The sequence below is a fragment of the Aquila chrysaetos genome, chromosome 3, assembly GCF_900496995.4.
Source record: "Aquila chrysaetos chrysaetos chromosome 3, bAquChr1.4, whole genome shotgun sequence".
In the NCBI taxonomy this organism is placed as follows: domain Eukaryota; kingdom Metazoa; phylum Chordata; class Aves; order Accipitriformes; family Accipitridae; genus Aquila; species Aquila chrysaetos.
The window spans coordinates 129,057-155,268 of record NC_044006.1 but is presented as its reverse complement, the minus strand read 5'-3'; the positions used below and the strand labels follow the sequence as shown (position 1 = coordinate 155,268).

Sequence of the window (26,212 nt, the reverse complement as noted above, 5' to 3'; positions counted from 1 at the left end):
GAGACGATGGGGGGAGCGGGGCGGGGCCCGCGCCGGTGACGTGGCCGCGCGGGGCGGGGCCTGAGCGGAAAGAGGCAGAGGCGGCGGCAGCCAGAGGAGCGCTATTGGTTATTATTGGAACTCGTACAAAAGTCGGGCGGCGCGGGCCCGCCCCGCCCCCGGCAGCGGCAGGCCGGCGGCCCCGCCGCGGACGGCCGGGACCGGGACCGGGACCGGGACCGGGAGCGGCGGAGCGCGGTCGGACGGCGCGGCCCAGCGCCGGCTCCGCCCCAGTTCCAGCAGTGCCGGCCTCCCGCCGCCGGCCCGCGGCTGCCCGGCAGCGGGCCCTGCAGCTCGGCCCCGTCAGCCGTAGTGGTACACGAAGTCGTAGCTGCTCGGCTCCTTGGGGATGGGCGGTGGCGCTTCGGGGATCTGGATGTTCTCCAAGTCCAGGAGCCTCAGCTTCATTTCCATGCTCAGCAATGTGTCCAGGTCGCTTTTAGTCAGCTCACTGGACATGTCCTTCCCCAGGAGAGCATTAAGCCCATCAATCCAGATACAGTACTGTGGAAAAAAATAAAAGGATCATTCACAACTCTGGGCAAAAATGATAGGTTATGTTGAATCTTTCCATCCGTGCAACAATTAGATACTCCTGTATGGCTCCAAAATAGGAAACGTGGGAGGGAGTTAACCCCAGCCCCAGAACAGTGCCCACAGAGATTTCCAATGGAAGTTAGAAGCCTAGAGGCGATCATGACCCCGTGGCTCTAGGAGCGGGCCAAGAGCCTCTGTTGTGGCATAACAACAGAAAAAGCAAAGCTCCTCTGTTGTGGCATAACAACAGAAAAAGCAAAGCTCTTTAATACATCGGTGTGTTACAGGATGGTGGAAAGGGAACAGCTGACTGCATAGGAGGAAAGAATCAGTCCAGACTAAGGGAAATTAGTGGAGGAATTTTTTCTTTTCTAAAAAGCAAAAGATAACTGGGGAGGGGGGGGAAAGAAGATTCACACCAAGGATTGGCAACATTTTCTAAGAATGAACCTGGTGGGAGACGTCCTGCTCAAGCCTTTAATGAGAAGCAACTGATCCTTCTTAAATCTCTGAAGTTAATTGCTTTATATGCTACCACTTAACAGCTGTGTTTCTTACCTCATATTTATTAGGTGCAATGAAGTTCAAGGTCTCATCGGGATCATATAATATCGAGAAGGCCAATTCTAACACTTCCTGAAGGGAAAAGAATCTTTCACTCATCGACTGAACAAAACATCACAGCTCCTCCTGCCTGCTAACCCAACAACAGAAGCTGCCTTGCTGCAGCACAGTGCACTTTCACGTTTCAGTATTCTGACCAACTCTGAATAGCCTATAGCACAAGCAGACTATGCTCACAGCACCTAGCAATCACAAATGAGTACTAGGAAAAGGCCCAGATATGAGATGGGTTTTGTAAACAATACACCTTCAGTGTGGAAGACCATTTGCTCCTGTTCCTTGCTTTCAGTCTTCAACTCTATAGCACTGGATATTAATTACAGGCAAAAAGAGAGCACTTACCTTGTTCTGCTTCAGTGCACTTTTCTCCTTCATGTGTGGACAATCCTTCCCTGTGACAATGGCTTTGATGTCTGCAACTGGAACTAGCAGTGAAAAAGTAAAACTCACAAACAAGAAATCCTAACCAGGAAAAGTCAGAACTTTGTTTTGTCTTTGCAACTGAGCATTGTTCCTTTGTAGCTCTATACTGCAGTTTTCCAGAACACATTACCAGTAACACATCCCTACAGTTGGCTGTCATAAGAAATGCCAAGCAATTCCAACACTCAAAGGATTTGGGCGAGGACCAAAAGTTGATCTCATCTCAGTCAGGGCTTCAGCCACAGCTCTTTTTCTCTCATCTCTAGGATGGTACTCGTAACAGCCTCTAGATGGCAGAGCACAGAACACTGCACAGCGTGCTCAGAGCAGTAATTGGGCCTTACTTTTTTCCTGTAGAGATTCAAAGGTCACTTCTCCCTGGGCATTATCTTCCAGATCTCCATAGTGTAGCACCTTGTGATTCAGAGCCAGGCGACAATACCAAAATCTTTCTGGAATACACATCAAGTAGAGTAAGCTGAACAAGATCATTCATATAAGGTCTTAACAGCCACTACGCTATAGTCTCCCCACCCAATCCCTCTACTCCCCCAGTTCCTCAGCACTGCTTCCTGTTCATGAGGGGATGGCTGCACTCTTAGAGATGTACATCTGTTCCATCCCAAACTACTGGGTGGTATAGGCAGCCCAGGGAACCAGCTTTCCTTTCTGGCAACACGCCTGCTGACAGATTAATCCATTAGATCTTATTTGCTTACAGTTCTTCACATGAAAAAATGCAGTAGACGCTGTCGCCTTACCTTGTCTTCTGCGATTTCCAATTTTTCGAAAACTACTTCCCTCACAAAGCCTGTTCAGGCGCTGCTGCTTTATCAGCTCCAAGATCTCAGGTTGGATTTTCTCTCTCAGCTCCCTGGAATTCAAATATGGAAGAGTAAGCAGAAAATGGAGATAACGGCAAGCACAGAAGGCAACTGTTTTGTTAGGCACTTACACAATAGGTGGTGACTGGAAGTCATCTTGGCTCATTCTCTCAGACTGGCGTAGTCGCAGAATTTCAGAATAGCTCAGGCTGCGCAGTTTGCTCTTGAACTGGTCCAGGGAGTTTGGTTTAGACGGGAGAGCCCGTGTGATCTGTTCCCTCACAACCTGCATAACCTAAAGAGGTTGAACAGGGAGAAAAGCAAGTCACATTCTTGCCTGCTTAATGGCAACAGAGAACCAGGGCACAGCTCAGTGGCAGCAAAGAACTGATGTGAAATCACCACAGCCAGGAGTGTCAACGTACTAGTGACTTTGGAGATCCAGAAGAACAAAGAATGACCTTGGGTTATACCAAATAAAAGCTGGGCTATCCTCCCTTACAGCCCATGTCAATGCCCTGTCATACCTTCTGCGCCCTACTCTTTAACCAAGTGTACAGGCCGAGTGAACACGTGCCATTCTGCAAAAGATTCTACAAAAATACCTTTTCTCCACTCTGACCTTATTAAAATCTTCTGCTGTCGCCCTCATTTCTTTCCAGGTCTTGTTCAACAGCTGGATGCAGATGGCAAATAGCTCCTCAAATGCACGGTCATGGGTGAAAAACATGGGGTGATAGTCATTCCGGCCTTCGTTGGCTTCAGGAAGAAACAGAAACCACAACCATGTGAGCGTATTGCACAAGGGCTACTAAGAGTAACTAAAATCCACTACAGTGACAGAAACCTGATGGTGTAAAACAGTACTAACTTAAGACAGTTCAATGCTTTGTCTCCCCATGGACAGTCTATATTGGGAATGGCAACTATCCCCACGCTTCACCATGCAAGCCTCTGTGACTCATGTGCCCTTTTCATACTAGTCCCCTCAAATGACTGCTTGCAGTTGTTTCACACTTGCCTCTGGTAGAATTTCTTATAGTGGTTAGTTGTCTCAGAATGCTGTTTTGAGACTGTCAGAGTGACCAAACTTTTCTCAAGTTCATGATGGTGTCTAGAGTGGTTTTTTTATACAGCACCCTGCTGAAGCTTCAGGAAGTTGAAGCCTTCCGCTTGCGTCAGTTTTTCAGGACAACCAGAGTGCACAGAACAAGATTTCTTACTTTACTCCAGTACTGGTATTATCACTGGCACACTGACACTGCAACTCCAAGCTCCCCTTACATGGCAGAAGTGAGATCGAGGTACAAATGCTTGTGAATATTGGTCAGCCTGTAAGCTACTTCTGGAAACATCAGCCCAGCAACTTGGAAAGCTGGGGTAATAAATGGTACTTACGGAGCTCCCCAACTTGCAGGATCTCACAAAGCATCCTGGTAAGCTCAATGGCACTGCGCCCAAAGGGACACTCATGCTTATCTTCTCGACTGCTGTTCTCCAGAACAATCTACAAGAAGAGGATCCAACACACACACTAAGAGCTGCTGAGGTGTTGATATCTGCAAAAACCAGCAGCTCCACTTACCCGGATATAGGTATCCTGATGAAATTTAGCCAAGTAGAGCATATTGTCCAATGCCAGCATCCCTGGAGGAGTCTGAGTAAAATCCATGGCTGGATTGATGTGATTCTGTGAAAAGAGGGTGTAGAAAGAACCCAAACAAATTATCTCAAAGAAACTGTGTGAGAACCTTTTCTGAATGAATTTTACAACTGCCTGTCCATCAAGCATTCCCTCACATTTATCCAAGAGGTAACCTTGGACACCTGCCGACGCTATCCGAACTTTCTAGAAGACAGGCTGATTCCAAGTTCTTCATAGAATAGGTGCGTATGGTAAGTAAGTATCTCCAGAGAATGTGCCTAATGAGCCCTGGCATTTAACCAATCAGCAAGTTCATATTGATCTTCCCTAGGAGTCTGAGCGTAGCTGAATTTCTAAAACTCTGATACAGAAGTATGGTAAAGCAAACAGCTATTTCTGTTTCTTATTTTCCCACAACTCTGATGGAGATCGCTTAGATTGCCTTTACATGCTCTACAGTCAGCACTCTCTCTAGATGCATACAGTGAATCCCAGCATCTTGTAGTCCTTGGTGTACATGGCTTTGCGTTTTTCTGTTCCACTGCCAGGGACGGTGTTGCTGTCAGACTCTGCATCAAATGCAATTCTTCGCAACTCAAATATGATGTCTCTCTGTGCCTGAAGGACAGAAGGCAGGGAAATGATAATGTGTGATCAATCACTGGGGAGTATTCTCACATAACACACAGTCCCACCTCTCTCTCCAGAGCTCACACAGTGAATACAGAGAGATGCCAAAGGTCATTAACACTACATAAGAAGAGGCAATCCATTTCAAAATGGCAAGTTTCAGTATATCGGGTAATGCAAAATATTTGTTCGCATTTTCCTTTAACTGCCCCAAGTTTAGTTAAAGGCAATTTCCAGGCATTCAGATAATGCTAAGGCATTTCTCACTCAAGACTACAATGCATCTAAGAACTGAGTAACAGACACCTTAAAAATGCCCAGCTTCCTTGTATACCGCAAGGAAATGGATAAAATTATGTGCCCTCCACAGAGGTGGAGTAATCAGTTTGACAGCTGGCATCACACTGGTCGAGAAAGGAATACATGGCTTCCAGTGACCACTTACATCTGTAAAAGTCCCACAGCATACAGCAGGATAGTCATGAGCATACCCTAATCTCAAGGACTACAATGTGAGGGGTGGCTTTGAAACTTTATGCGCCATCTACTGCAAATTCTAGGGAGCTAAGGAGCTCAGGAATAAGGCCCCTTGTACGTGCTATTCTATCAGATCTTACTCAGCTCTAATAGTGACCTGATCATTGGGATCCATCTTGGTCATCATTCTCTCTTCCAGGAGATTAAAGGTCAGGACCTGTAGCACGTACAGCTGATGTGCCATTTCTGTTTTAATCGGGCGGTTTCCTCTGATCACATGCTGCAAAATAAAGGATAGGATAGAAATGAAGAGAACACAAATAAAAACTGAGGTATTAGCTGTGGCCATATGCCAGGCTGCATGTACATCTCTGTACATGAAGATTCAGCTGTTTAACCTCCATATTCCATCAGAAGCATCATGATAACGCTCTGTAACAGCAGAAAGAAGCATCCCAAACTCCCTTTTGAACAAGTGGCTCCAATTTCACCTTTGGAAGAGTAACTTTTCTGAAAGTGCCCTGAGGGTAGCAGAATTTACACTCTGCACAAGTAAAACCTCTATTGAGCAAACATTAGGAAACACTCTCTCATTCCAGACATACTTACATTCAGGATTATAGACCTCAGGTGCTTCTGGGCAAATGCATTAGCCATTTCCTGTTGTGGAATTTAAAGATGAAATAACATGAGTGAAATATAAACAAAAAGCCCACATTGTGCAGAAAGGAGAGAAAGAAGGAAGCCTATGAATTGGCGATGGCACTGGCACACAACAAAGTGCTTTTACTACAGACTGTCAATTTAGCATGGCATCTCACCACAAAGCCAGCATCAAGTTGGGATGCAAGGGTCATCTTTACCATGGCACAACTCATGGATGGCTCCTCTACAAAACATCATTAATGTGGAGAAAGGCACTAGTGTAGTCAAAGAACAGAAGAAAATTTAGTTTAACATTGGACATCTAATGATACTTCAATATCAGGAGATACGGCAGCAGGGAGCATACTGTGGGTTGCCCAGAAAAATCTGTCATTACAAGATGTTCCTTCAATTAGCATTTCACAACTTTCTATACCTAGGTATACACTCAAGATAACAAGGGCTAGAGGATGTAGTTTTCAGGTCTCCTCCCTCTCAAAGAATCGCCCTCTGAAATTTACATTTCCTTTGTCTCTGTTCCTAAAGAGGTGTTTAGAAGTCAGTTTAAGGACAATTTGCAGAAGCACTTCAGTTTACAAAAATAAAGGGTAAATAATTTTCATGCTTAAAGGAGAGCTTCCAGTTTCCCTCTTTACTGCATGGCTTCCTTCCCCAGATCAGATGGTTCCCAACCATCAAATCATGATGACAAACAGTCACAGCAGATGCAAGTATCTGCTAAAAGCCTTCAGTTCCGGGACCAATTGCACATGCACCTGCAAAAATCTAACCTGTGCTTTCCTTGTAAATTGTGAAGACACGCTTTTTAAAATACCAGCGATCTCATCACACCTGCTAGGAGAGTGGCCCACTAATGTGGGCTAATGTGAAGATTACATATTATTAGAATTTTGCTGTTATAAGCAAAATCTTTGGGTAAGAAAAATCTGTTGGGCAATACAATGCATTGTCTGGAAGAAGTCCAAAAGAACTGCCAGCCTGAGATCTCTTCACATTCCTGTGCAGTGCAGATTGAGAATTGGAAGCAGATGTGCAGTCTTAGACAATTGCACTCAATCAGCTGTACATTCTGAGCAATCCAAGACTGTTGCAACTGCTCATATCAACCCTGCTCTTGCCAGGCTTTATAAGGAGTCTGGTAAAATGTGTATATTAACCTCGTTCCAAGTCCCTATTATCACTTTTGCTTCAGAGAGAAACCTCCTAAAACAAGAAAGTCATATGCTGGCTGATAGCCAAGCCGTAATGGCTGCAAGTTCAGCAGCGCTCATGTTACAACCAAAATGAGTCAGTGCTTGAGTGGAAGATATCTAAGAAGCGTGTAGATGAAGTAGGAAGTGGTTTCAGAGATAACACACTGCCCTCTGAGTCATTATTTTTTACTATGATTCGTGAGATGTACTACTGAGAATAGAACAAGGCCTGCTGTTATGATTTGTTCGTGCATGCAACACAAAGAATCCTTACTCTGAAGGAATTAGTTTGTACATGGGATGAAGTAACAGGTGACTGAAGCAGATAAACAGTGGGAAGGACAAAGACAATTAAACAATTCTAAATAGCATAGTAAGAAGCATGAGCACGCACATAGCCTAACCACTGCTAAGGGATCTATGTTCTGCTGAGTGTCCAATAATGCCCACTTTGCTGCTTGATGGGGTCATAGAATAACAGAATCATTTATGTTGGAAGAGACGTCTCGAGATCATCTAGTCCAACTCCCCTGGTTCAAGCAACATCAGACAGAGCAGGTTGCCGAGAACCGTGTCCAATCAGGTTTTTAGTATCCCCACTGATGGAGCCTCCACAATCTCTCTGGGTAAGCTGTTCCAGTGTTTGACCACCCTCATATTAATTTTGGGGTTTTTTTGGGGGGTTTGTGTGTTCAGGTGGAATTTCCTGGGTTTTAAGCTTTGCCCATTGCCTCTTGTTCTGTCAGCGGGCACTGTTGAGAAGAGTTGGGCTCCCTCTTCTTTATTGTGTCCCATCAGGTATTTATACACATTGGTAAGACCCCCCTGAGCCTTCTCTTCTCCAGGTTGAGCAATCACAAATCTCTCAGCCTCTATTCATATGAAAGATATTCCTGTCCCTTAATCACCTTCATGGCCCTTTGTGGTCACGTGGATTGTGTTCAAGGGGTGGGGGGGTGGGAAGTGAAAAAAACCTTGGAATTTTGTTTGCTGCGAAGTTTAGTATCTTGGCCAAATTACCAACAGAAGAGTATGTTCTTCCTTATTTTCATGTGTTAAGCATATCCATTAATTTTAGAAATGATGTAACATTTATTGAGACCATAGTTTCCCCTCTGAAGGCACTGCCTCCTTGGCAAAAGTGGAAAGTTCTCTGTGCCACCCAGAAAATCTAAAAAACATACCAGAATCTCAAGATACAGAAGGTTCCAAATCAACCTATTAACAAGAGTGGCAATTCCCGTGGAGATAGCACAGGGCAAAAAAACATTCTTGGAGTACAATTCCCATAAGGGTGAAGTCACAGATTAGGCAGAATGTATGCTCTAGCCCCTAATCAGCACTAAGTTTTGTGGCTGCTCTTCACAAACAGCTCTACCTTTAGAAGGATACAGCTGGATACGAAACCGTCATTAACGCAAGCGAGATTTGCGGTATAAACTCAGGCTGTAGTAAGTTTAAGGAGACCCAGACTGCTAAAGAACTGGTTCCAGTTTTAAAATGGGTTCACCTGGTCGGTCTTGTAGTATCAGTTTCCTTTTACAATCATCTTTATTATCTTGTGTGCACAATAAGTCATTCAAGATTTCTCCTGCTACTGATTCTTCTCCCCTTCACAATCTGAGTACATCCCCATGAGTCCTCCCGCCCTTCTGCCTAGGCTCATCCGCTATCTGAAGCCTGTATGCATCATCTCCGAGATACAAGGAGGCATAACTGGAGAAAAGCTAACATGCCTACAGTTCCGCATGACCAGCCCCCAGGCTTGAGTTACTTACAGTGATGGGCAGGTCTAGTGGGTTAAGCAGCTTGTCCTGCTGGCAGAAAGCAAAAAAAGGCACAAAGAGAAGCAGACAGGATTTAGCTTGGAGTCCAGAAATAAGGCACAAACAGGGCAATAGAGAAGAAGGGCTTAACACAGCAAAGCTACACAATACAGACATATGCACATCTTGCACGTAGCTGAGATCTTGGGGGTCTCCTCAGAGCAGGACAGGTGTTTCACTTCTCACATTTGCCACTGGGAATATCCCCCTATGACTTACGAAAGGTCCCTTTTTGGGGGGAGGTGGAGGTGGGGTGTTTGTTTAGTAAGTACATACAACCCCAAGGACTCTACCCAGCCTACCTCTCCCATATGGAAATAAGTTTCTTCAAAAAAAATTTCCATGCTGTATAAAGGATTACTTTCTGTCTCTCAAGGCCTTTCAGATTCCTTTCTGAGCATCTCCTAAACATAGACGTGCTGCTCCACAACACATTATAAATGGAATGGTACTTTTACTCCTATGTTGCCACACTGAAACAGCTATAGGTTCCTGGCAAGGTCCAAGGTCTGCCTTGCCCAGACAATATGATTTCTGAGGCATAAACAGCCAGCCAGTAATCATTATTCAGGTTTAAAGTCAAAAAGCAAGAACAAACCTGTCTCTTGTCCTCAGGTGCCTTCAGGAAAAGGGCATTGATCAGGGCAATGGCATATGTCTGAATCTCTTGGTTTGAGCTGCAGAAACAAAAACAGCAGGATCATAAGAGAACAGACAGTATAGAACATTACAGCTTGCTGCTTTGCCTGCACCATAATAACATTTACTGTAGCTATCTTGGATTTCAACGGACAAGCAGGATTCAGGTAATCTACTTTCATGCCATCCAACTCTTCATAAGGCCTGCAAAAAGCTAACAGAAATTGCTGACTGATAGCTCCATTATTCCAAAGATAGTACAGATTGCAGCCTAGCAGAGCTCAGAATTCAGCACCACCACAGTTTGTTTCCAGCGCTGAAACTATTACGGTAAAGCCTGGTTATATTGCAGTCTGTTATATGGATACAGTTAGAAACTTATATGGAGCAAGTAATTTTTCTCCCCTATGTCAATGGAAGCCACCAAACGCAAATGGAACTAAGGGGGAAGCATGCCTCTCTTTATGGCATTGCTTTCCAACCTCAGTAGTTTGGCCCAACCCACACGTCTTTTTCTTAGTTTCACTGAAGAGCTTCTTCAAGTAAAGGGTGTTTAGTCCCTTCCTAGATCACGCACAGCATATGGTTTCACTTGTGATGTTTTGGATAAGCTTCCAAATGCCGATCGCACTGTTTTCCACCCCCATCTTGATGCTCTATCAAATCCAGTTTTGTTTCTTGCTATACTACTACTCTGTGTAGTGGGCTGACCTTGGCTGGATGCCAGATGCCCGCTCTATCACTCCCCTCCTCAGCAGGACAGGGTGGAGGAGAAAGTAAGATGAAAGAAAAAATCTCGTGGGTCAAGATAAAGGCAGTTTAATAAAACACAAGCAAAGGCCGCACACAGAAGCAAAGGAAAAAAAAGATTTATTCTCTACTTCCCATCAGCAGGCGATGCCCAGCCACTTCCTGAGAAGTAGGGCTTCAGTATGCATAGCAGTTGCTCCAGAAGACAAACGTTGTAATAACGAGTGCCCCCCCACCTCCTTTCTCTTAGGTTTTATTGCTGAACAGACATCATATGGTACGGAATATTCCTTTGGTCAGTTTAGGTCAGCTGTCCTGGCTATGTCCCCTCCCAAGATCTTGCCCACCCCCAGCCTACTGGCAGGGGGGGAACATTGGAGAGGCAGCCTTGATGCTGTGGGAGCACTGCTCAGCAGTAGCCAAAACACTGGTGTATTATGAACACCTTGCTAGCTACCAATACAAAGCACAGCACTATGAAGGCTGCTATGAGGAAAATAAACTCCATCTCAGCGAGACCCAATACACTCTTGGGAGACTTCTGCAGAACTTCAAACTCTTCTGATTAACAGAAGTCCATTGCATCACCTAAATGAATTTGTGTGTGTGTATACTTTTTTAAAAAATATTTATTTATATATATATATTATATATATATATTAAAAAAAATGAAATATCTAAAGCTAAAACATCTTTTAGCTTAAATAGCTATTTTCCACACTTTGGCATTTATCCCTGGCATATATGTGGATTAGAATGATATTCCTTCTTTTATTGCTCCCTTCCAAATGTCCTTCATTTTGGTCAATCTGCCATACTTCAAACATGCAAATGTTCATGCATCATCCTAGGTTGTCCTTGGGCCTCCAAGCTTCGCAGGTCTCTGAAGTCTGTCACTTCATCTCTTCTACCCTCCTTTTCAGGGTTTGCTGCTCTTTTCATCACACCGCTTGCTTTCTGACACAGCAAAACAATTTTTAAATTAATTTCTCCTCTTCTAAATTGTCTCTTCCAGACCTATTTCCATGGACCTGTTCTTCCAGAACCTATCCTCTGCTAAAGACTGTTTCCTCCTGATAGTCTTGCCAAAGAAACACCAGCAAATTCTGACTCACTCTCCAGCCTCCCTTTCTACAATATTCCCTGCATAGGTACTTTCTTCAGCAACCTTCTGTGTTATGGAAGCACTTAAGCATACGAGTATATGTCTTGAGCAAAGATATTGTGCTTAAACAACTGCTCAAGTGTGTTCAGTGTTAGGACCAAACCTGTGTTTTACTAAAACAGAAATTATAAAGCTGAAAGAACATATAGTCTTTGCAGAACAAAGTTGCTGCAGCGTTCATGAGAACTTGTTTAGCTTTTCTGTTAACCAAGTTCAAATGTATAAACACTCTAAGCACACAGTGACATTGATGCAATACATTGTTTGCACTATAATTTTGTTAAACTACTGTTCATTGATTAAGGAATATTAATCATATTCACAAATGGTGCTTTACCATTTAAGAATTAAAAGGCTTGAGATAAAAAAAACCAAACAACTACTTAATGCTCTGACAAATGCACACTTCTTTTTTTATGGAAGAGTAGAACTGATGTACACAAACAGCCTTAAAAGCCAGGTATTAATTCGTCAGTTCATTTGGAAAGAGAGGAAGGGGAGGTGGGGAAAAAAGCAAGAAAAGCCATTGTTTTCTTCCTTAATACAAAGGACAAAAACCAGAAGATGATGAGCTCTTAGATTCTAGGGGAGACAATTTAAAGAAGGGTGAAGGTGACAGATGGCTGAATGCAGAAGCTTTGGGAAGTAATTTTAGTAAAATGCAGGTTTGGTCCTAACACTGAACACACTTCTGTAGTTGTTAAAGCAAAATATCTTTGTTCAAGACACATACTCATGTGCTTAGGTGCTTGCAGAACACAGAACATACTTTTCCAGGATCTTACTTTTTTTTTTTTTTTAAATCTATTAGAAATCCTGAAGTTCAAGTAAGACGTCATATCAGTAATACTGTAAAAATAGCCTCTTTAAGTGTTTTAAACATAAAAGGATGTACTTTCAAATTATCAGATACTCATAAAATTGATTTAAATCACACCACTGTTGGGTGGACACTCACACTTGCAGATGAGAAATGAGCTGCCCCACGGTGATCTCTTCTGCTATCTTCTGATACAGAGTCTGACTGTTTAGCACCATGCTTTCTAGAATGGCTAGGGATCGTTGGAGGATGGAGACATCTACCATAGGCTGACTCACATACCCTGCAATCTAAAAACAGATGAACCAGCAGGTCAACAGGTGCCTATCCAGGAAACCTTGTGGTGAGTGAGACAAGCTAAGGGAGACAGGGCTCAGAAAGCTGGGTGCACTGTGCTCTCAATGAGTACTCAGCTTCTCAGAATCATCTTGCCCTTTCTGGAAGCTGCATTAAAGCATGAAAAGAAATAGCACCCACTCACCCACTTTACCCAAACTCACCTGTTTGATGAAGGTTATTGAGACCATGTCCCAAGAGACAATACCATGGTCCATGAGCTCCAAGAAGGCAGTCAGGGTGAAAGCCAACATCTCACTGTAACTGAGAAAATCAAGAATGCAGTTAAAAGATACCTGGTAGCAAGGAAGAAGCCTGTCCAGCTGAGTAAGCTGGATAAGAGAAAAAAGTCACCACCTTCTCCTAATAAAACAGGCTGCAGTTTGGCAGCTGGGGAAGCAATAAAGTATTTGCATTTATGAAGATAATTTTATTGTTTTGTAGAATCATATTTTATTTTTCCTGATTACAAGCACAAATTAAAGCTAGCAACAATAAGTTGCCTAGTCCTGCCACCAGAGACTCACAACCACCTGGATCAGTACCTGGCTAGTCAAAGGAATAACAGGAGAAGCAGCAATGCAGTATTTATTCTTGAGCAGTGCAAAGTGTTGCTACTCAAATTCAACAAATTCAAAAGGGGAAAAAAACAAACCCAACCAAAACCCAGCATATTCAGTACAATGACTGTCAGTTAGAAAAAGACCAACTTGAAAAGGGGAAAGCTTTTTAAGCTGATCAACTGAAAATTAAAAACATCTGCAAACGCTAGGTTTTTCAACTGTTGTCAGATTTGAGCTCCAGAGTAAATTTATATCACAAAACATGCAAAAATCTTTGGAAATAATAACCCCTACACACACACACAAAAACTTAACAAACACATTTTAACATCAGAGAAAAACAAAGAAAAATTGTCATTCTGTAAATATTGGGACCTGGCTTGAAACAAAACAAAAGCACAGCATGAGCTGTGGAAAATTTAATACATAACCACAAGACAGAAAGGTAAAAGAGACAGAGGGAAAGATTGCAAAATATGCTGAAAACATATCAGTTGCTAATACGTAAGAAAATATAAGACCTACAAATGTAACAACAGTAAGTTATCAAGACTTTAAAAGTGCTTTCAATGAAACAGAACAACTACAGCAGAAAAGCCAAGTGAACTATTTGCATCAGAGTTCACCGTGAATATGCTTGCGGAAACTTCCAGATCAGAGTTTGTTTTTATTCAGGTTTTTTTGTTTGTTTTTAAGAGAGAAGAAAAGTCTTCAAATCTGTCATTTGAACATCACTAGAAGACGTTCTGGAACAAGCCGTTAGTATGAAAAACAGATCTCCAGGACCAGATGATATTCACTGAAGAATTCAAAAGGAACCATGGTAAAACGAAACATTGCCGAACTACTTATTGTGCTCTGCAGAAAGTGGCAAACATAACAGCAATTTTTAGAGAGAACTCAGGCAGGAATCTGAAGGACATATTAGGCATTTAGGTATTTGTCACCAGAAAGATAGGGGGAATTTATAATAAAAGAATAATACCACTAGAAGAAAAATAAATATTTAACAGGGAAGAATTGCTATGGCTTTTGTAGGCGGAAGTTATGTTTCACATCTATATGTGTATTGGGTTTATGTGGCAAGGCTTTGGTGGCAGGGGCTGCGGGGCAGCCTCTGTGAGTAGAGGCTGGGGCTACCCCGTGCCAGACATGGCCGGTCCCAGATGGCTCTGTGATGAACCCACCACTGGCCGAAGCTGAGCCCGTCAGTCAAGCTGGTGGCACTTCTGTGGAAGTATATTTAAGAAAGGGTAAAAAATGCTGCACAGCAGTTGTGACAGAGGAGTGAAAGAACATGTGAGAGAAACAACCCTGCAGACATCGAGGTCAGTGAAGGAGGACGGGGAAGAGGTGCTCCAGCTGCTGCAGCAGAGATTCCCCTGCGGCTTGTGGAGAGACCACAGTGAAACAGGTTGTCCCCTGCTGCCCATGGACCACCACAGTGGAGCAGATATTCACAATGCAGCCCGTGGAGGACCACACGCTGCAGCAGGTGGAGATGGCCTGAAGGAAGCTGCAGCCCGCGGAGGGCCCGTGCTGGAGCAGGCTGCTCGCAGGAGCTGCAGCCCGTCAAGAGGAGTCCATGCAGGAGCAGGTTTTCTGGCAGGAACTGCGGCTCACAGGGGACCCACACTGGAGCAGTCTGTTCCTGACAGACTGTGTCTTGTGGGGGACCCACACTGAAGCAGTTTGTCAAGGACTGTATCCCGTGGGAGGGACCCCACACTGGAGCAGGGGAAAAGTGTGATGAGGAAGGAACAGCAGAGACGAAGTACGATGGACTGACTGCAGCTCCCATTCCCCATCCCCCTGCGCAGCTCGGTGCTGGGAGGAGGCAGAGCGGGGAGTGAAGGAGTAAAGGTGAGCCCGGAAAGAAGGGGGTGCAGGGAAGGCGGTTTTACTTGTGTCTTTGTTAATTGGCAAAAAATAAATTAATTTTCTCCAAGTCAAGTCTGTTTTGCCCAACCCATGAGCTTTTTCATCTTGTTTTCTCCCCCTGTCCTGTTGAGGAAGGGCTTGGTGGGCAGCTGGCAGCCAGCTGAGGTTAACCCACCACAATACTGAAGGTCTCTGAACAAATCAGTAAGTCAAAACGAGAACAGCTAAGCACAACTCCTGGACTTCGAAGAAGATTTTTTATGAGGTGCTTCACTCACATATCTTTAAAAACCCAAAACATTCAGCTGCTGAAGGGTAAAAACAAAACCCCTTTCTTGCATTAATAACTGACTGAAAGACAAGAAACAAAAGGGTAGAAATTAAATGGTCAGGTTTCAAACTGATGAAAAGTTACAAAAAAATTTCCCTACAACAGCACAGTAGTACTGGAAAGAGCTAAGACCTAGGGGAAGCATGGAAAGAATGATTAGCACTCTGGAATGGCTGCCATAGTCCATTAGCACTGTAACTAAGAGTGCAGCTTAGAAAAGGCATGACTAAGGGTTGATATGAGAGAGAGATCTATATGGTTATGAATGGTACGGAGAAGACAGAGGAATTTACAATTTCTCATAACAAAATACATAGCAGGAACCAAATGAATATTAGGTGACATGTTTAAAATAAAGGAAGTTTTTTTCTTCTTATAGGACAAGTAACTGTGGAACTTCATTTCCGCACAGTGCTGTAGATGTCAAAAACATAAATTGATTAAAAAATTAAGAAGAAAAATCTGTGGAAGAAACACCCAAATGTTCTTAAAACAAAGAGATACAATTTCTGCTCAGGAAGCCCAAAAGTTGAAAACTGTTGGAGACTGAAGACTGATACTTTCTCTGCTATACATTCCTTAGCCCTTTCTATTCTCTAAGATAAACAGACCTTTGGCCTTCATAGAAACTCTTCTTATCATGCAGGTCAAAAAGTACTGACCATGTATAGAAGAGCCAGCAACATGCTTGCTGCTGACTGGCACATACATGCCACCAGTTCTACAGAAATGTTCTTGTGTGCAACTGCATGTGGGTTTTTCATAGGATACCTCCTCCCTTAGACAGCAGATGAATAACCGCTCGAGAAGATAACGACCACAAGAAAGGTAATAAAAGTAATTTAAATTATCAAAGTGACCTTTCAATGCAAGTTTCACACATCATAAACGTCTCCTCTTTTGCCTCATGAGGTCTAGCAAATGGCTAGAAAGACTTTGTCTCAATTAATAGATTGGCATTTGCTATGAGGTTGGGTGCTTAATGCCACTTCAGCAAGCAAAATTAGCCCCTTATTTGAGGCCCTGTTCCAGAGTCCTGGAATACAGGAAACTTACTGGGACAGAAGCTTGGTCCCGCTCTCCACAAGCCGTGTCAGCACTGTAATCCCTTCCATGTTAATGAACTCTGTGGCAAAGGTCACATCTGCTGAAAGTTTAGCCAGTTCCTTCATGGCATCCAGTCGGGCTTCCATACTGTGCGACTGGATCCTCTCCATCAGCTGGCGAGCTGCCCTAGACTGGGAGGAAAGACGGATGATGCCAGTTGCAGACTAGTCACCTGCAGACGGAGTTCTGCCAGCATCAGCATTCTGTCAGAAGTCCATGGATGGGCAGAGAGAGCACAGCAAGGGTAGAGAGATACCAGCAATGACAGGGTAAGTAGCAGCAGTCAGCAAGTCTAAGTTAGACTAAAAAAAGGCTGCACTCAGCAACAGTTACAGCCAAGCAGGAGGCAAGTAGAATGCTATTTTACATGTTAGACTAAATGCTTGTTTTTCCTCTTGGTGAGGTGAGTGGAGGTGGATAGAGAAATACGGAGTGAGACCATTAAAGAAATATGATGTGGAAAAAAAAAAATCTCTCATAGATTCAAAGAGAAGCACAAGCTCATTTTGTGTATCTACACAACATTCTGTAAGACTTCTCAGACATAGATCAATGATATCCTCTCAACCACCTCTTGCCCAAATAACTTCTTGTCCTACTCACTCTCTGCTATTTGCCATGACACTTGCACAAAAAGGGTTTAAGAATTTCAATAAAAAGGAAGCTGCAGCAAGTCTGCAAGAGAACTGCTGAGGTCACAATAGCAAGAATTCACTAGGAAAAACCCTCTCTGCATCAAATTTGTCTCTCATTTTAATTTCTGCATTAAGTCAGCAGTACTGTTGCTTTCCAACTGATAATACTAACTGCACTTATATTGAGAATGTGTCTGTCAGGTGCTTTACAATATGCTAATCCAGGAGATGCAATAAAAACATAGACTGGATTTATTTACAGAAAGTCCTATAAAAGGGCAGAGCATCCAAAGAAAGATACACACCACAACCAGGAAGGAAAACAAGAGTGTGCGCCTTATTGTGCAGAATGGCCAGCAACAAAGGTAAGCCCCCTACAATTTGGGGAGATCCAGAAAGAAAAGCTGAGAGGCAAGAAACAGCCTGTCATACGAGGATAGCTACTGAGAAAAAGGGATATGAGGAAGCATTTACCGGGGAGACTGCCAGCTGTAGGATAGTTCCATTCTTGATGTCACAGCGAGTCTGAAAGAAAACATAAACTTTAAACTGCAGAAAAGTGGGGGGAAAAGAATGCAACTGGATCTACAGTGCACATTTGTATGCACAAGTAAAGGGGTTCCTATACCACACAACCCTGCTGAGGGTATTGAATTGAGTCACTGGGTCCTCGCACCTATCGGCATGCAAAGGGAGAAGCGCAAGGCTCCTCAACTGAATGACACCATTCAAGTCTGAGTATTTTTGATAGCAGAGATGCGGCCCCCCAAGGATTAGCGACAGTATTGTTCCACGACACTAGTCCAAGGCATTCTGCACTCTTGCACAGGACATTAGCAAACTGCTACCTCTCACACTGACCTGCTCTGTGATGTACAGCTGAGGACCATCAGCATACCGCAAGGTGTAGTATTCAGGGTTTGGCAACGACCACCTGGCAGAGGAAGAAGAAGGATACATAAGCTTCTTCCTCCTTTTTTCTTCTGGCTCTCAATTAGGAAGAGGAGCTTGATCCCAGGAGGGTGGAAAAGAACTTTCAAGCAAAGCTTTAGCATGGGAAATTAGGTCTCCTGAAGAGGAGAGAAAATACCTTCCTCTTGAGGGGGGGGTGGGACTTCAGCCTACTCTAAGTCAAACTCTGTGGAATGTCTGAAGAGGCCTGCACTTCAGGAACAGCAAGATGGGCCAATCCTCAGAGACACTGACCCTAGGGGCATACACATGCACACACTCAGAATTGGAATAAAGATGCAAAGCCTCTGTTTTCCAGGAGATCCTTTTCTTCCCAATTTAAACCCTGGCCCATTTCATGGCCAAAACTGGCAGCAGGCAGCATGGATCGGGCTAGCAGCACATTGACAAGCAGCAGAGACATTCCACAGTACCCCAGCAAGATTTGTCAGGGGGACGGACTTTCTCCACAAGAGTTCCCAGAGAACTACTTACCCATCACAGACCTCCTTGATGATGGATGCAAGAGGCCTTTTCTAGAACAGAAAGAGAAAGTCCTCAGTAGCCATGTTCTTCTCAACCAGAAAGGAATACTGCCTATTTCTATGCTTCCCACATTCCAGTATCAAGGTTGTGGTGCATTTCCTCCCACATCTGATTACGAGGTCTCACCTGATCTATTTCCAGCAGCTGGGCATTGGCACCTGGCCACTCAACAGCTACTTTCACAATGTCCGAAGGTGGTGGCATTGCTCCAGACTCCTCCAGGTGCCTTTACAACAGCATACACCCACACACCTGTTAAGAGAAAGGACAGTGAGCAGCTCTGAAAACTATTTCAATTGTTACACTGCATCTAACATCAAGCTTCAAAACACTATGTAAGACCAGTCTTATGGTTTGCTGGGCCTGCTAGGGACAAAATATCCAGTGTACCAGAGATCAAGGCCTCGTACTAAAACAGCACATTGTGAAATTGTATGCCCAACCTTATCGCCCAAGGAATACTTCCGAGAGCTTGTTGGGATACTCACACAAGAAGGAGAGTCACTCTAATCAGCAAAGCCCCATTTGCCACCCACTGTCTGTACTGCCAGGTCAGTTTACAAGACTAGTAAAGCAATAGCTCTCTAGGGTCAGCTACTGTCCATACATGAGAGGGGGAACATACTGTCCAGGTAGCCTCCCTCCTGTGGCCTGGTGTTTACTGATGCCCCATTCATATTTCTCAGATACCTTGATCCTCTCAGGATACCCAAACAGGCTCCTAGGCAGAGCAGCAGCAGCTAGCTTTATCCCATTCCCTTCCTATAACATCATAAATCTAAACATAAATATCCATCACAGAAGAAAAGTTAACTCAGCATTTGCTCTGGAGGTCTACCTTTCACTCCTTTATTTGCCTTAGAGCATAAGCTTGTGTTCAGGGTTTGGTCCCAGACAGCTGTCAGACATGCTGGTTTGTGCTTCATCTGGTAGTAAGAGGCTGTAAAGAAATGTACTTGTTCAGTTCCTTTTTAATCCTCTCCTGGGTCGAAGGAGTAGCCCTGCTCTCTCCCACAGTGCCGTAGGGAGAAAACCACAAGGGAGAGAAACAACCCTCCCCATCAGCAGTTCTCAGGAACAAAGGCTTCAAGCTGCCAAAAATGAGATTGACCAGACACAGAAGTAGTCCTGTCCTTAAGGACTCCTCCCGAGACTCAATTTCCATAACCCGAATGAGAAGGTAAGCATCCAAACAACTTCCCAGCTCCTATGGAAGCTCCTATTTCTCCTGTTGAGGCAACACAAGCCCCCTTTCCCAGAATAGAGATGAGACAGTGCTGAGCAGGGACATTTTTTGTTTCATAATTAACATACTTCCCCAACTTCCTTGATCAATTGGGAAAGTGATGCTAAGACAGGCTAAGACTTGAAGGGAAACGAGCCTTTGGAACTTTCCTGATGCAAGGCAAGTAAAGAAGGGAGAACTTTCCACAGATCAGCAAAGACCGAACAGCTGCAGAGATACGTGGCCCAGAAAATTGGACTACATGACTGTCCTGGAAAAAGGAACTTCTATGAAATTAGCTGTCTACCACAAAAGGCGTGTATGCCTAGCCTGTATAAGATGTTGACCTAGAGATCTGCTGATGATCTCAATCAATGAAGCTCATATGCCTCTTCCTTCCCTCGCAGAGACTGTTATCACTGCATGGAGAGATATGAAAACTCAGGTGCGCTAACGTTTCTCTGCGTTTGTACACACACAGATCCCTTTATCAGCCCCCACTGACTATCTTCTCACTCCAACTGAGGCAGCTTCCTCACCTAGGAAAACAGAATGCTATGATCTCCTGGTGCAGCCTTCTGAGATAGTCACAACATTATCATCACTCCTGCCTACTGGAATTCAGGATGAGGTGTGCAAGTTTAGCATTTCTTTCATAGCATTTCCTGGAAATGCTCAGTGTTATCATTGCAGCTAGCCTTGCCCTCAAGTCTCCACCAGATCAGAGATACTTGCTTTACAATGAAGACACTTGCTGGAGAGAGAAATTAGACATTCCCCTATTAAAACAGGCATCGTTTACCATGAGAAGCCCTTCTGAAGCTGCCTTGCTCAATTTGCTCTATGCTCAGCATGTGTATGGTCTTTGCAGTTCCTGCAGGAATGCAGGAAGCCTGAACTCCGAAGCTATCCGGGGCTTCAGCCAACCCAAAAGGGAGATTGGTACTGCATGTGCACAGGAACACCATCCTTCTCCACTCCCACGACCGCCAGACTTTGTCCACCTTACCATCCCACCCCTTGAAAAGTATCTGGCAAGCAAGATTTGGAATTTCATGATATTCTGAAAATGCACAGCTTACCCCAACTCACAGTGATGGTTACAGTCAGTACTCCTTCCGGCCTTCTCTTTCCTTTTTAGTATCAATCCCAAGAGCGGCTTACGTTTTCTTAAAACCCATAAAATTACTGTAAGACTAAACACAAAAGTGCCAGTCAAGTATGGTTCAGCTTTGCCAGTTTCTTAAAATAAGATCTCCAACCTTTCAGAGAAGCAGCACAGCATTAGCTCAGACTAACATATCAAGAAAGAGTTGGCCTCAGAAAGCACCAGACTCAGTGCACCAATCAGGCTGAGCAGGTCTCCAGGGTGATGATAGAGAAGCATTTATATGATTCCTGTCATACAAAATTGCAAGTTAGAGTCAAGCAGTTACACAAACAACACCTGATATTTTACTTCCTAATCCTGGAGGGAAGACAACCAAGCCATCTCCACTCCAGATCCACCCTGGATAAAAGTTTTACCACTTTCACCTTCACAACAAAGAGGAAAGCCTGCCCTTCAGAGAAGGTGTATCAGGTAAAAAACTCCAGCTTGGACAAAGTGAGGTCACACAATGGAAGACTGCTCATGTGAGAGCTCAATTAAATTAGCGTTTCAAAGAAGCCTTTGCAGCCCACAGAGCTAGGCTAATTCACAACCAGAAAGCACTGAGCGTATGCTGTCCCATGGAAACACTGTCTCCAAATCCCATGAGCAGGTGTTAACATACTCCCCTTTCTTCACAGATTTTGATTATCAGTGTTCTATTCTCTCACTCCAAGATGGAAACATACAATTTACTCTTTGCTAAGAGAGACATGTTAACTTGCAGCAAATATGCTCTCAAGAGGCCTCTAACCCTAAACACATACACAGCTGCTGCTGCTATTTTCATACCCATTACAATCAGTAAATTGGACTCTACTCCTTTCTTCTACACTCATCCTGAAGCAGCTACTCTTCTTTTGTCCAAAGTAAACTAGGAATTTAGGCAATAAAGCATAAGGAACCCAGGACCAGAATAGCACCTTGCCTCATTGCATAAGCAGAGCAAAGCACTTAGGAATCTGCATAAAGACAGGAATGCTCTGAGCCCAGATATACTTAGAAGACTGCAGCCCCCTGTACAGCACTTATTATTGGGGTTAGTATCAATAGCAAGCCTACCTATACCAGTTATCCTCAGCCCGTTCACAAGTCAATGCCCAATACCTGCTATTTCTAAAGACAGGAAAAGTCTGCCAAGCAAGCCACACTGCAAGTCAGAAGAGTCCCTCCTGATCCTAAAAATCTGACTTTCTCTAACATCCGAATACAGTGTAATAAAGAGACAAGGCAGAACCAAGAAAGCCTGCTGAACCAATGTACTCTGTAGCATCAGCCATACGAATTGGGAGCTTACCCGATCCAGTCTCGCAAAGAGATAGATGAACCTAATAAAACTGTGAATGTCTTCCTCACTTCCTTTTCCTGAATTACACACACACACTCTCTAAAATAAATAAATAAATAAATAATTTAGACTTTCAAATGTCTTTTGCAGCAATAGCCTAAAACAGAGATAACTCATCAACTAAATCTTTAAGTACACTATGGCAATTACTAGTATACAAGAAGAAGCATAGCTCTGTACATAGTCCCCAGACAAAGTGCTCCGTTTGCACGACACCCCCAGATCTGCAGTCTATACAGGTTTCCATCCATTAAGTCTAGAAACAGACAGGCAGTTCCCAAGTGGTATGTGATTTCCACTCACTGTTCTCCAGTCAGCAACTAAAGCCTACGATGGACTAAACCTGAGAGCCTGAGAAATCTTAGTCATATGGCATAAGCCCACATCACCTCCAATAATCAGACTGGCTTGCAAGAACTGAACAGATAATTATTTCTCCCACAAGTGAACCAAATCACGACTAGAAACCTTCTAAATCCATTCAGTGTTCAAGTCACAGCAAATACACAGTGAAGAGGCAAGGCTCAAAGATTACTTCCTTGACTATTAAGAACTGAATCTGCAACTCTTTTAACTAATATACCCATGAGTAATTGGCATCTAATTACCACCTCTCCCTTCAGCCTCTTGCAGTACAGTCATAGTCTTCTATTTGTACTGCAACTTACATTGCAAGTTGCTACTGCAGAGTACAAGGAAATACAGTACTTTATATGCCAAAGCAAAGATGCTCAGATTACTGTAGGTAGAAGCCTTTACAAATCTCTAACTTGTCTTCTCCCTTGCAAAGAACATACATCATTCAGGGAGAGGAAGTGTACATTAAAACAAAACCATTGATATTATGGGAAATTCTGTAGAAATCATAGAATCATTAGTCTGGAAAAGACCCTTAAGATCATCAAGTCCAACCATAAACCTAACACTGCCAAGTCCACCACTAAACCATGTCCCTAAGTGCCATATAAATAAAGTCTCCTGTTTCATCAAAAAAAAAAGTACTGCAGAGGTTGGCCCACAGCTCGTAGAGGCAATGCACTCTACCTGCAGCTCCCTTCATATACTCACCACTGAAAACAGTAACAAACCATGTTGTATCACACTACCTTTGTACCTCAAAAAAAGCTTTTGACTGCGTACAAACTCAGAAAGTAACTCACCATGATACATTAGACTATTTCTGCCCCAAACATCTTCCATAAATGAGCATCCGCTCATGACTGGAAACCATGTTCCCTATTCCAATCAGTATTCGAGACAAGCAAACATGCAGTGAAAGGAACAGAGCTTAAGGACTGTTTCTTTGCACAGCAGCACCATGGAACAGATACCACATAAGCCTACCAAGGAAGAGATTCAAACATCAAAATTAATTGGCTGAGCAGAACCCAGAGAAGTAGGAATTTAAAAAGGTAGGAAACTCTTCAGGCAGTCTGGGTCAAACAACGCTTTGAAGGACCCACACAGATCAGTGGCTCAACAGAAGCAGTTTTCCAGAAGAGGACAATGAAGGCTGGACTACAAATATAAAGGGTACTTCAGGTCAGCCTCTTAACACGAGGTTGTCTGTCAAAAGCATCCTTTGACAGATTTCACTGTATGTCTGCAGACAAGAGACGTAACAGACGTTAAATTTTACAATGGATATTTTGCTGTGCACCAGTGATATATCTGATAAAATGACTGTTCGGAAGCTCTTGGAAAGAAGCACAGACTGCAATTTTGCATAGTCGTGATTATTAGTCACTTAGCAGTCTCTCACAGCACATTCTTCTCAACAACAGCATGTAAGCAATTCTCACAGTTTTATATAGGGAGACAGCAGCCAAGCTGAAATCCATCAAAGAGGAATTCACTCTGCTTCTGCAGAGCGAGTTCCTTCATACAAAGCAGTGGTGTAGGGGTAGCTGCAAGGCAAGAAGAAATCAGCAGAGCCACTAATAACACACTATTGAAGAGACTTCTGAGAAGCCGCAAGCTAAAACAACTAGAGTATTTTAAACAGAATTTCCCTATTCACAAACTCAATCTTCTTTTCATTACAGATAGAGAACAAAGTGTGCTGCAGGCAGAATGAAAATGAGGAGGATGAAAGAACATTCCATGAAAAAGAAAAGCTGCCTGGTAGAATCCCCCAGTCAACAAGCGAATAGCCGCAGCTTCTGAAACCTGTGGATGTGACAAAACACCCCTGTCAATTCTCAGCAAGTCCCAAGATTGTGGTACCAACAGGCCAAACAAAAGGTGGAAGTGACGTTAGCAGAGCGACTAACTGGACAAGTGTGCAGAGAAGACAGCTTCCTTGACCAAGCAGCATAAAAGGGTAGCAGACAGCAGAGTCCAACCTGAGGGCTACGTAGAGTTTTCTACATTGCCTCATGTAACAAGCAGAGAGAAATGTACTTCACTGGAGAAACCAAAGAACCGGGTGGCTCAGATTCTCCGTCTCTACGCTCCTCCAAAGGCCTTCCATGGCTGCACTTCATCTGTAAAACACTAAGCCTACAACACCGGCCTCTTATCTTGCACATTCCAACGCAGCTGGGCAGAGACCATCTCTTAGCAAAGACAGAAACTGATAGCAACAGGCGAAAAGAGAGAACTGCTTTTTTATTATTGTAAATCAGTCAAGTGAGCTGAAAGCAGCCAGCCAGCCACTCCCGAAGCTTGGGCCGAAACCCAGTTTAAGGCGCTAAACAATTTTTTTCCGGCGAAGCGCTGTCCGTTGGACGCCTCAGGTCCGCTCGGCTCCCGGGGGAGCGGCGGCCGGCGCCCTTCTCGGACGGCTCCTCGGCCCGATCGCGGCCCTCACGCCAGGGAGCAGGGCCGGCGCGGCGGGCCCCGCGCGCACCGAGAGCCGCAGCTCCAGCGGCCGCGGCACAACAGGCGCTCCGGAGGCGGGGACGGGCGCGGAGCGGGCCCGGCGACCCCGCGGCGGGCGACCCTAGGCCAGAGCCTCACGGCGGGGCGGGCCGCCGGAGGGAAGGGCCGCGGGCGCGGCGCCGCAGCGGGCCCGGGAAGGCAGCAGCGGCGACTGGGCCCGCCAGACCCGCGGCCAGCGGCGTGGCGTGCCACCCGGCTCCCTGCGGATCTGGCGCGGCGCGGCTCGGCTCGGCTCCCCCCGCCCCCGCCCGCCGCCCTGCGCTCACCCAGCCCCCGCCGCGGCCGCTCCGCGCTCCGGCCGCCCGGCAGCTCCGGCGGCCCCGCCAAGGCGCTGCTGGCCACTGGCGCCGCCGGCTGTCACTCAGCCGCCTCGACGCCGATTGGCCGCGGCACGCGCGTCACGCGCCCGCAGCGCGCTGCCATGGAGACCGCGGGCGGCCGGCCCGGCCCCGCCCCGCCCCGGCGCGGCGCGAACCCGCCGAGGCGGCGGCGCGCGCTTCTTCCGCCGGTCCCACCGCCCCCTCGCCCGTGACAGCCCGCCGCCGGGCCGCCCTCGGCAGCCGCGATGAATTACGTTAGCCGCGTCTCCCTTGTCCCTGACGCCCGCTCCGCTCCTTCGGGGCCGCCGCGGGAGGGCTGACGTCCGCTCCCCGTGCCAACGGTGCCCCGCCTCCGGGACCGGCCGCGGCCGCGCGGGACCGGGTCTCCACCGGCTCATGCAGAGCAGCCCTTCCCCGCAGCTCTGCCGGCCGCCGGGCGCGGGGCTGGCAGGGGACGCTGGAGCTGCGCCGCGGCCGCGCGCGACACCCGCCCTCTCCCAGAGCGAGAGCGACGGCGGGGCGGTGGCCCGCTGCGTAGCCCCCGCCCCGCTGCGTAGCCCCCGCCCCGCTGCGTAGCCCCCGCCCCGCTGCGTAGCCCCCGCCCCGCTGCGTAGCCCCCGCCCCTCCGGGCCTGGCCCCGCCCCCCGAGCCCGCCCCCGGAAGCGCATCCGTCGCGCG

The 26,212-nt window shown here is 45.4% G+C and overlaps 1 protein-coding gene across 11 annotated transcripts; it reads right to left on the bottom strand.

Moving 5' to 3' along the window:
* Positions 1-225: 225 nt before the first annotated feature.
* On the bottom strand, positions 226-26,067 carry ELMO2 (engulfment and cell motility 2). 11 transcript variants are annotated; one of them, XM_041122598.1, is made up of 23 exons: positions 25,789-26,067; positions 19,447-21,231; positions 18,735-18,860; positions 18,558-18,598; positions 17,973-18,045; positions 17,586-17,636; positions 16,426-16,607; positions 12,759-12,858; positions 12,397-12,548; positions 9,483-9,561; positions 8,837-8,875; positions 5,809-5,859; positions 5,357-5,479; positions 4,576-4,710; positions 4,033-4,137; positions 3,846-3,954; positions 3,070-3,206; positions 2,579-2,742; positions 2,385-2,497; positions 1,968-2,075; positions 1,543-1,625; positions 1,135-1,212; positions 226-543 (listed from the first exon to the last, which is right to left on the bottom strand). In XM_041122598.1, the coding sequence occupies exons 3-23, from the start codon at positions 18,810-18,812 to the stop codon at positions 343-345; spliced, it is 2,202 nt and encodes a 733-aa protein (XP_040978532.1). In that variant the 5' UTR covers positions 18,813-18,860; positions 19,447-21,231; positions 25,789-26,067; the 3' UTR covers positions 226-342. The 11 variants fall into 11 exon arrangements, with proteins under 11 accessions (XP_040978532.1, XP_029866386.1, XP_029866389.1 ...); XM_030010526.2 differs by having other exon boundaries at positions 19,447-19,548; XM_030010529.2 differs by lacking the exon at positions 25,789-26,067 and adding an exon at positions 25,481-25,499 and having other exon boundaries at positions 19,447-19,548.
* Positions 26,068-26,212: the final 145 nt, after the last annotated feature.